We start from the raw sequence: 11,082 nt of genomic DNA, 5'->3' as shown, positions 1-11,082 counted from the left end.
AAATCTGCAATTTTTTTGTTGTTTTTAATTATGCATTTTATTCTTTAATTAAATTAAATTTTTAATCTAATAAAAATATTTAAAATTATTAATACACTATATATATATATATATATATATATATATATATATATATATATATATATATATATATATATATATATATATATATATATATATATATATATATATATATATATATATATATATATATATATATATATATATATATATATATGTATTCATTACAAAATTCTTTTTTTTATTAAATTGTATGTTTTCAAAAATTTTGTTCTAATTTTTTAACTCAAATTTGTGTATAGACAATTTGAGAATTATCAAAATCCGAGCGTGTCATGTTCAACTTGGGAATGAGAAGTTAAATGCTAAAAAAGAACGGCCCAACAAAAACCCAACAAAAAGTCCTAGTCCCAGGCCCAAATACCCAAAAAGAACCGAGAAAAAAAGAGCAGTAAACAAAAAAAAAACTAACGTGGAAAGAAAGACACGAATAGTAGAATTAGAACTCCATAGAAACCAATCCCTAGTCACGCCAACTACCCACATCACCGCCTTCCGACCACCACATCTCAACTTTACTCCGCCACGGTACCACTCTCTCCTCTCCGCTTTCAATTTCGCAACCAACCATCTCTTCCTCCCGGTCGTTTTCTATTCTTTTCCTCATTTCTGAGCGAATTCCGATCCCTAATTTGCTCGATTTGGTTCTGAGCTATTATCCCTCTTTTCTGTTTGTTTATTGCTTTTGAGTTAGGTTTAACATTTTTCGGTGTTTGTTTTGCAGTCCTATTCACCATGACTAAACAACACGCTAATTGGTCTCCATATGACAACAATGGAGGGTACTCTCGCTATTCTCTTCTCTGTTGAATGTGATTTTTTTACCGTTATTGTTTTTTGATGTTATTGTTATTTGTAGATCTTGTGTTGCTGTTGCTGGATCGGATTACTGTGTGATTGCAGCAGATACCAGGATGTCGTCTGGTTACAACATCCTCACTCGTGATTACTCCAAAATCTCTCATTTGTATGCCATTTGTCATTTTCTCATTCTACACAGCTTTTTGTTTTTGAGATTTTACTTTGCTGAAACCTAATTGTTGAGTGGTGTTAATTTTCTTGATTACGGCATTAGACAAAGGACACACTTTTTTAGTTATGTTAATTTAATAATTTTGATCTTGAGGGATGTTAAATTTAAATTAAGTATTTGGGGTTTTTGTTTTGTTTGAAGGATGTTAAATTTAAATTAAGTTTTTGGGGTTTTTGTTTTGTTTTATGACAGAGCTGAGAAATGTGTGATGGCTTCTTCGGGTTTTCAAGCTGATGTGAAGGCTTTGCAGAAGGTTTTGTCTGCTAGACATTTGGTGAGTCTAAGAGTCCCTATCTTTGTGACAGCAAAATAAATGATACTTTTTAGATTGTAAACATTTTCAGGATGACTTAACATGTGGGATACGTTGTTCTTTGTTTAAGTTCCTTGTGTTTTTGTTATGTCTGCATGCTTCACTATGTTGATTAGTTCTTGAAATCTTTTTCTGTTAAGAGGTTTGGAAGACAACTTTGCTCAGTTCAAAATTCTTTCTAACTTCTATATTTGTGACATGACTGATTTGGAACTGCAGAAGAATAAACCCAGACTACTCTAGGGTTAATTTGGTTTGGGTTTTACATATTCTGATAAGAAACTAAAATCTCAGTATTCTTAGGTATGCAATGATGGTGTTGAATATTTGCATTGATGGTTTATTTATAGGCTCCCGTGGTAACCAAAGACCTTAGTATAATCGTCCTTCAAGTAAGTTTAGCTATGATTAACTTAGTATATAAGTTAGTTAAATTGATTAGTTGACAGCAATCATGAATTAATGCTTGTCCTGTATTAAGTTATAAGGATTGAGATTGCCCATTCACCCTATACTTTAATGTTTCAGACAAATAAATTCTTTGATCTCCCTTTACCTTAAATTATTGGCTTATATTGATCAACCCTCATTTGCAGTGTAACTATACTACTATACACATGCCCACACTCCTTGCCGTCTTTTCTATGTAGAAGTTAGCCTATGTTTGTTTCCGTGTCCAAGAGGCTAAAAGATGCATGTCTGGCCAATGCTCCTAACTCGAGCTTCTAACTTTTTCATGTTTTCTTTGCATAGAGACGCGGGAAATATCCTGCAAATGAGTTGCCAAACACATGCTTAGTGTATCAGTTGGACTTTCCTCACTCTGTACTGTATATCTTTTTTGGAAATATTACTTTGCGACATAACAGATTTTAAAATTTGCTCAATGTTTATTTTAAGATGTAAGAATATTGAAAAGTTTTTGGAATGTTGTGCTTGATTGATTTGATGATACTAATTGCATTGCATCATTTATTAAAGCTTCTAGCCTTTTATCAACACATATAACCTGATTATCTATGTTGTCAGATGTTAGTTAGAAATTTAGTGAAAATTGTGTTGTTTGATTCATAAATTGTTGCATTCTTCTGGTTGAAATGACACTGTTGAATATGAATGCAGACATATCAGCATCAACACAACAAGCAAATGAGCTGCCCTGCAATGGCTCAGTTGCTTTCAAACACACTTTATTACAAACGCTTCTTTCCTTATTACTCTTTCAATGTGTTGGGCGGCCTTGACAGTGAAGGTGCTATTTCCAGCTTTCTTTTATTGTTCATATCCTATTTTGTATTTGCTCACTCTGACTTCTACTTCAACCTAAAATAGGAAAGGGATGCGTCTTCACATATGATGCTGTTGGTTCCTATGAGAGGGTGGGATATAGCTCTCAGGGTTCTGGATCCACCCTCATTATGCCTTTTCTTGATAACCAACTGAAGTCCCCCAGCCCACTCCTTTTGCCTGCCCAGGTGAAGTTCTTAAATTGGTGTTTTAGTTGAAATATTCCATGGTTTAAATCCTGTTTGAGTTACACCTCTACATTAAAATATGTTCTTTTTTGCAGGATGCTGTTACTCCACTGTCTGAAACAGAAGCAGTTGATCTGGTCAAAACTGTTTTTGCATCTGCATCTGAGAGAGATATATACACTGTAAGTTTGTTTACACGTGAAAATGTATTGTCTGCCAAATCACATTCACACTATTGCGGATTCGAGTCGTTCAATCTATATCAAACAATCCATATTTTGACTTGGTGTTTGAGACCCTTATATGCAAAGCCGAAAAAGAAGCTGTCCTATTAAAATCTGGCGGTGGAAATCTCATGACTGTGAATGCAGGGTTATTTTGACTGCAGAAAATTTGGGTTCTTTTACATAATTGTCATTTGACATTAAGACAAGCTCTAAACTTACTTTGGATGTATGGTTTTACAGGGGGATAGCATTGAAATTGTCATCCTAAATGCCAGTGGTATTCATCGTGAATTCATGGAGCTAAGGAAAGATTGAAGTCTTTACTCAGACATTTATGTTCATGATAGACTTGTACTTGAATGTTTAGTGCTCCTAAATTCTGAATGTGGTGAGGGTTTTTCCCAGCAATAGATTATGATTTGCCTTCCAATTTGAACTATTTCTGGTCTGCTGACATTGTGACTAAACTGTATTTTTTTTACTTTATATCTGCGTTGGATGTTATCTGAGCCATTTCTTAACTCTATTGAAGTCTACTGCGTTTAAAAATGAATAGCATAAGATATTTTGCTTTAATGTTATCTCAAAAAGAAATCAACTTCAGCATTTCAGTAGTGTGTAATTGGACATAGTTAAGGATTAGTATACCATACAACTCCTAATATGTAATGAAGAGTACTACTACCAAAGTCTCATCCAAAATGGTGGAATCCACATTTTTTTGGACCATTCACCTCCATACTTGTTTTGGACCAAAATTTACTTGCATCAAATATGTCTAAGAGATCAAATGATGGAACTATATCTAAGAGATCAAATGATGCACAATAGAGGTTATACATTCTAAAGTATCATCACTAGACGAAAACAAGTATTTAACTATTTTTGTTAATGAACTTATTATTCTGGCAGGTATTTAATTATTTTTGTTGATGAACATATTGTGGCTATTGTACACTCTCAAATTCAAAAGTGAATACACTTGAATTGTTTAAGAAGTTCAGAATCTTTGATTGAGAATAAAGGTTCATATAAATCCATTTAAGAAAAATCATCTGACCCTCTATTACTTTTAAAATCAACTTTTTTTCCCTCAAATATATTTATAAGCCCGCATATAATAATTATTCAAATAGAATCACTTAAAAAATCTCAACAAACAAAATCAATAATCTAAAATTTTGATGAAGGATCCTTGATAACTCCAGCTGTGCAACACGCCGGCTATATTATATAGTTTTATGGAATTTATTAATGCATAATTCAACTCATTTACTCTTATTGCCATGTAAAAAAATTATTATTCCCTTTTTTATTATATATTATTTTAAGAGAAAGGTATATTAAATTATAAATTGTTTTACCATATTAATGAATACAACTTTTTATTATTAATTTAAATATTTATTATTATCTATTGAGAAAATTGGGTATATACATACACGGACGTGTAAAATTTTACATTGACAACCAATATCCTCTTATTTATTTTTTTCATTTTTTAAATTTATTTTTTTATATAAGAAAGATTATATTTCTCAAGACCTATAAAATTGTCAAAACTGACTTATAAGAAAAAAACAGATGGAGTATTTGATATAGTATATGGAAGATCACAACATACAAGAAAATAGAAAATGTAATTCTCATGCTAAAAGTTAATTAGATTCATCATTGTCAAATCAATTATATGCTTTCATCTATATTAATTCGTGCTAGCTCATTACTTTTCCTGCAAAACATCATTTTTCTTGAGATATTTAAGAAAACTAAATGGCAAAGTACATTTTAGTTTTAGATGTTATTGTATATGGTCTAATAATAATTTATTACCACTAAAAAGAATTTTGAATTTCTAAATTACAATTGTTACCCCAAAACTAATAGACATCAAAAGAATGTTGGGACCTAGGAATATAAATAACAAATATTTATTTACACATCCTGCATTTTAGAACCAGAAAAAAAATGTATACATGTACAATGAGACAGAGACATTGGAGTAACATTAAATTATTGGAGAAGGTTTGGTAGTATCTGGAGTAAGAAGCCTCTGTTTGATGGGGTCTTGTATGGGTAAATTGGCGGGTAAATTGGCTTTAGATCGCTCTGCTTGAGTTGCGTGTATGAGAACTTCCATAACAACCGTGATAATGACCATGAAAAGTACCGTAAATACGATGCCTTGCCATGTGGAGAGTAGTGAAGACCATTGGAAGAATTTAACAAGAAGAAAGCCGAGGAAACTTGACCAAAAAGCCACAACCTGCAGTAGTTCGATTGGATTCATATTCATCATGAAAATTTATAATAGATGAATTCAATAGTTTTTATTGGACAAAAATTTCAAGCTGTGAAATGAGTAGTTCACTTTACGAAGAAACTTACAAATATTGATCTTTTAGGCCGACGGGTTTCATGAAGTTCTAGCTCACTGAATATCTCTGTTGTATTATATTTCTCGAGTAACGCATCCTGGTAAATATTTGAGAAAACACAGATTATTTGTTTGCAAATCTAACTATTACCATAGGACAGAAAGTTTTGACGAATGTTTATGTAACATTATAAACCAGAGTCATAATAGCAATTACCATCAAGTAAAAAAGAATAGCAATTAATCGACAAATTTTCTACTACTAGAACATATAAGAATCTACTTTTTTTTTGGTGAGATTTAGGCACTCATCTTTTACATTGTTTGTAGTAATACCTTGGCAACAAAAGCATCTGTGCACCATTGTGCAATGCCTTCGGGTGTTTCTGGAAGTTCTTCTACTTTGTGTCGCTGAATTTGAACTTTCACCTGCAAAAGAGCATAGCAGCATAAATATATTTTTAGATTGTGAAACTGTTAACTATAACAACATCCAATAAAACATCTAATTTTGAAAGAATACATAAACAACATTGTTTTTTTATCGTCAGGCGAGGTTTTCAATTGCCTTACCGAAGAAGGAATGCCTTTAAAAATTCTCAGCAGTGTAGGCGAAGGTTCGCCCTTTGGAACTGTAAATGTGCAATCATAAATGGCTGGAATGTATGTTCGCGTTTCTTGTACAGTCGTCACAAAACCCTGTAGAGAGATCATCAACAATGAAAGATATCAGCTATAAAACAAAATCAAGGCGTACACATTCTTTTTTTCTTCCAACCAAACAAATTCTAATTATCAATGCTGTTATAACCTTCGTACGAGGAATCAAAACATTTTTAGGCACTGTCATCCCTCTTGAAATAGCAAACTCTTGAGCTGCTAACAGTTTTGTGTGGGTAAATCGAGTTCCTTCAACAAAAAGAGCCACCCAGAAAGGCACTGGTTTGTGTTCAAGTTGCTTAAAACGCAACTGCCAACAAAATTCAAGAGATTTATAAATACAAAACTCTAATAAGAAACATTACACTTATCATATATATCTAAATGATTAAAATGATTTACTTCGATTTAGTTTAGTTACCTTCAATGCTTCTTCATCTTTAACCCAGTTTCTTTCTAGAAATAAAAATTCAGCAAACCACATCGACCAACCTATAACCTACATATATTCAATATTGTCATTTAAACTAATTAAACGCCTTAATTCAATTCCGAGTTTACAAATAACAAATAGGGGTTTAAAGAAACACACAGGAAAGTATTTAATTTCTTTCTTCATAATGGCGACAGTGCTGCCAAGACAACCCGCGCGCTGAGCCAAAACCCATCCAATAAGCCAATCAATATCACTCCTGTGGTTACATATCAAAAGTGCATTTTCTTTACCTGGAATTTTGACATATACCATTGCAAGTTCATGAAAAATCCTTTTATACTACTTTATTTTCAACAAATATTCATAAAAACTTAACATTCACCTTACCCAATAGTTGAAATGTTTCTGAATCTGCGTAAAGCTCAACCTAAAACCAAAGATTCAACAAGTTAACAGGCAAGAAAGATGATGATCATAAACAACAAATCAATACGAAGTATGATAATTAATCAAAGTAACACCTTGACACCCGCCCACCAATCAACGAGACATATGAGCTCCAACCATAGTGATTCAGTAAGCACTTTGTTTACTTTTCTGTAACAATATTTTGAAATCGGACTAACAAACACAAAGAGAACTGCCTGCAAATGCATATAAATATACTCATGTAAGAGGAATGCTATTTCGTTCGACATATCCACTTCACTAAACCGAAGAATCACAACATCAAGAATTCAGAATTTCGAAGCAGATTTCAACAGGTGAAACAGCAACAATTCCGCATTTGGATGCAGATTTCAACAGGTGAAAACAGCAACAATTCAGCCAGCATTCGTATGCAGATTAATTAGCATCTTTTCTTGTATATGTTTTTGTAAACACTAGCATTTTCCTCTATGTAAATACCTTATAATCAACTATCTAATCATCAAAAATCGAGAATCTGTAAACTTAATTACATCAATTCGAATTATTATTTTTCTCCGTTGCGAATCAAAATCCACAATAAACAAGGCATCGTTGATCAAGAAAATTGCAGGTAATTGTATACAACATTTTAAAAAACAGTCCGTTATACCGTTATTCACAGTTTTAATAATAAAGAATAAGTTGTGATTATTTCACACCGCGACCACTACAATCACCAATACAACACTTGTATGGATTGAAATCGCGAAAGTCTTTACGCGACTACTGCAACGCGGCTGCGACCGTAAACCTTGATTGTCTATAGTTTTGTACATGATGAATTCCAAAATTAAATAATGAAAATATAAACAATGTTGAATCTGAATTAATGAGAATAAATTATACAGGAAGAAAAATGTAAAGAGAATTGAATGCAGAAGCAAAATGATAAGAATGTTGAATCTGAATCTATGAAAAAATTGATATAATAATGAAGATTTGGATTTGAATTATGTTATGTACCTGAATGATATTGATGATGAGACCTGAAAGAATGAAGACGATTCCTACAGGAAGAATAACCATTGTAGCAGGGAACGCCATGGCATTCTGTGATGAAAAGACGAAAGAGAATTATCGAGATTGAATAGTGTTGTTGTTGTTGTGATTTGGGGGAGAAAAATAATGGAGGTTTTGTGATGAAGGAATCAACAATAGCTGTGCCACGCTGGGTTGGGTTATGGAAGGAACTTCAAATTGAAAAATCATCTCAATTTTTTATGGACATTTTCATTTCCATTTCGAGACTCAATAATTAAAATATTATTTCATTTTATTTTTTTTAAATAATAACTTTTATTATATTTTGATGAGTTTATTTCTTTTTAAATAAAAGTGTTGTTTAAATAAAAAGAAAAAGAGATATTCACTGACCATGTTTATTTTTACAATGTCAACTAATCACAATCATATTTCCAATTAAAATATAATTTTAATTTAAAAAAATTAATATGACATGATAAGTGTAAGGATTTTGATTGGTTGTATATGTAAAATTAGCTTACAATGCTAATGCACCATCTTTAAAGTCTTAAATAAAGTTGGTAACCTTTAATTTAATTAAATATATCTTTAATCAATTAAATAAAATAATTCAATAAAATATATATATTTGTATATTTTTATTTTTATATATTTTAAAATATATTAAAATATAAAAATAATTTATACTAAAATATCATGGATATCTAGCAATTAAATTAATGAGTCAATGCCACGTGGAAATGCAAGTGGCTACCTATTCTTAAATGCTTCTCTGCGTCAAGCTTCAGTTCATGCTAATCTATAAGCGTCTGATATTAATTATTTTTTTTTGAGATTTAAAACAAGAGTTTTTGACATGTTTTCAAACTAATTTCTCCTTAATTGACCATCTCATGTGCCAACTAATTTTCACTCGACTAATTATTACAGTAACTTATGTTTAAGAACATAAGTTAATAATTTCACTCGTCTGCATTTTGTTTACAGTGTGATACAGTTTATTTTAAAATTGCTTATTTGTTTATGTTTTTATTGCAGTATGAAAAAAATTTCACAGAAATGGAAATGGAAACCAAGCAAACACAACAAGTTTGGTTATTATTATTTTTTTCAATGACAAATTTGATTATTTAAAAATTACGTTTATCGTACGGTAAAACACAATAATACGATTGTTTCATATTTGACCACTTTATTTGAAACAATTTTGAGAACTTTTTATTTCACACTAAAATCTCTAGTATTGAGTCCCACAAGTGTAAGTCCATATATGTATGTTTCCTTCTCACTCATTCATATACCGGAACATTTGTTGATCTAAGTATTGATCTTCCCTCTTATGAATATGGGTGGCAAGCAAACATGTCCGTCCTGCAAAAATTTGCAAAAAATTAGAGCGTGGCACATAGGCATTATTGAAAGCGCGCGCTTAAAACTTTGGTTCGTTCTACAAAAATATGAGGGCGGAGCAGGGTGGGGTTGCGAACACTAGACCTTTAAAACCTAAAAATTGCAAGATTTTATGTTAATGCTCACGTCCGCAAAAATACAAAAAAATGGGGTGGGACAGAGGCATATTAGAGGGTGCGAGACTAAAACTTTGGCTAATCCTGCGAAAAATGCAAACAAAATATATATCAAACAAGACATTCGTAACTAAGTCATGTTAGTATTTGAAGCTTAAAGTTTTCATACAATGAGCTGCATGTTTCTCAAATGTATCCAAGCACGCCTTACGACAAACAAGACAAACCTCATCAATAGGATATAAGAGAATCATAGGGTGATATATAAGGATAATACAATATCTTGGCTACTAAAACTACTAAGGTCAAAATATGAAATCATATCACTAAGACCACCCAAAGTTATGTCGAAATTAGAGTTCATACCATATATCCCAATGTCTCTCAATATATGATCTTAACACCCAAGACTGGCACCTGGAAGCCACAAAAGTATACAGTACAATCTAATACTGCCAAATACAAAGCCAATCTACCAACTTTAATAGGTAAAGAAGCCATCCACCATTGAAGGTCCCCATAGAAATGACCTCAACCAACCACAATGTCTTCAACTATCTTTTATAACTCTTTATCAAATTAAATAGATGCTTCCTCCATATGAATAAGCTAACATGTCCTAAGGCAAGAAAATGTTTTGCGGTATCCATACATAATAGAAGTAGAAGAAGCTTAACACCTTATCAGTTGGCGCATGCAAAAACTTAACACCTGTAAAGTTAAAGCATAAGGTGTGCCAGGCAAATTAAGTTCTTGAACCTTGATCCGACACTAGCAAGAAAGAAAATATTTTTGAAACCAAATGAGTTAGAAGAGATGCGACTTCAAGCATATGAGAATACAACTATTTATAAAAGGAGGGACAATAAATATCATGATAAAAAGGTGGTAAAGAGAGATTTATACATTGGACAACATGTCTTGTAGTTAAATTTCAAACTAAGATTGATTCTTATGAAACTAAAATCAAAGTGGTATGACCTATTTGCGGTGGCATATGATCACCTCATAGGGTTGTGGGTTTACAAGTTCCAGGAACTAACACCACCTTCGAAGTGAACGGGTAGAGGTTGAATCACTGCCATGATGCAAAATCCTATATAAAAAGCATATTAATGGTCAGTTAGACGACAAAATATTGACATTAAACACGTGTTCGATGGGAGGCAACTCATCAACCTTAAGTAAATTTAGTTAATAAATAAGGAGAAAAATTTAAAAAAAAAGGAATCAAAACCAATGGAGTGTGAGTGAGATGATGAATCAATATGCATTAAAGGGAAATTTTTGCCTGTTAAAATTGTGACGCAATTTGAAGAAAGTATTAAGAAAAAACTCTGTTAATATGATGGTACAACTTGAAGTAGTCGTGACCCGATTTGAACGTTATTTTGGAAATCATGGCACAATATGACTATTGTGAATAATTGTGGCGTGATTTAAGGCTATTATAGATAGAAGCATGGTTCTAAGTATAACATGCAAAAAGTTGATCCATG

At 31.9% G+C, this 11,082-nt stretch overlaps 2 protein-coding genes across 4 annotated transcripts; one reads left to right on the top strand and one right to left on the bottom strand.

Moving 5' to 3' along the window:
- The first annotated feature begins 520 nt into the window (after nt 1–520).
- Nucleotides 521–3,655, top strand: LOC131653974 (proteasome subunit beta type-1). 3 transcript variants are annotated; one of them, XM_058924334.1, is made up of 8 exons: nt 521–609; nt 804–863; nt 941–1,048; nt 1,307–1,388; nt 2,550–2,679; nt 2,760–2,902; nt 2,998–3,084; nt 3,370–3,655. In XM_058924334.1, exons 2-8 carry the CDS (start codon nt 817–819, stop codon nt 3,442–3,444), a joined length of 672 nt encoding a protein of 223 aa, XP_058780317.1. In that variant the 5' UTR covers nt 521–609; nt 804–816; the 3' UTR covers nt 3,445–3,655. The 3 variants fall into 3 exon arrangements, with proteins under 3 accessions (XP_058780317.1, XP_058780321.1, XP_058780322.1); XM_058924338.1 differs by having other exon boundaries at nt 539–664; nt 806–863; XM_058924339.1 differs by lacking the exon at nt 521–609 and adding an exon at nt 655–725 and having other exon boundaries at nt 806–863.
- A 1,227-nt stretch (nt 3,656–4,882) lies between these two features.
- Nucleotides 4,883–8,272, bottom strand: LOC131653973 (1-acyl-sn-glycerol-3-phosphate acyltransferase 3-like). The gene is made up of 10 exons (XM_058924333.1): nt 8,037–8,272; nt 7,124–7,246; nt 6,990–7,029; nt 6,759–6,892; nt 6,588–6,665; nt 6,318–6,476; nt 6,080–6,205; nt 5,843–5,935; nt 5,518–5,604; nt 4,883–5,395 (listed from the first exon to the last, which is right to left on the bottom strand). The coding sequence occupies exons 1-10, from the start codon at nt 8,115–8,117 to the stop codon at nt 5,138–5,140; spliced, it is 1,179 nt and encodes a 392-aa protein (XP_058780316.1). The 5' UTR covers nt 8,118–8,272; the 3' UTR covers nt 4,883–5,137.
- Between the last annotated feature and the right edge of the window lie 2,810 nt (nt 8,273–11,082).

The sequence above is a fragment of the Vicia villosa genome, linkage group LG2 (assembly GCF_029867415.1).
Source record: "Vicia villosa cultivar HV-30 ecotype Madison, WI linkage group LG2, Vvil1.0, whole genome shotgun sequence".
Taxonomy (NCBI): Eukaryota; Viridiplantae; Streptophyta; class Magnoliopsida; order Fabales; family Fabaceae; genus Vicia; species Vicia villosa.
This window is presented reverse-complemented; position numbering and strand designations above follow the sequence as displayed.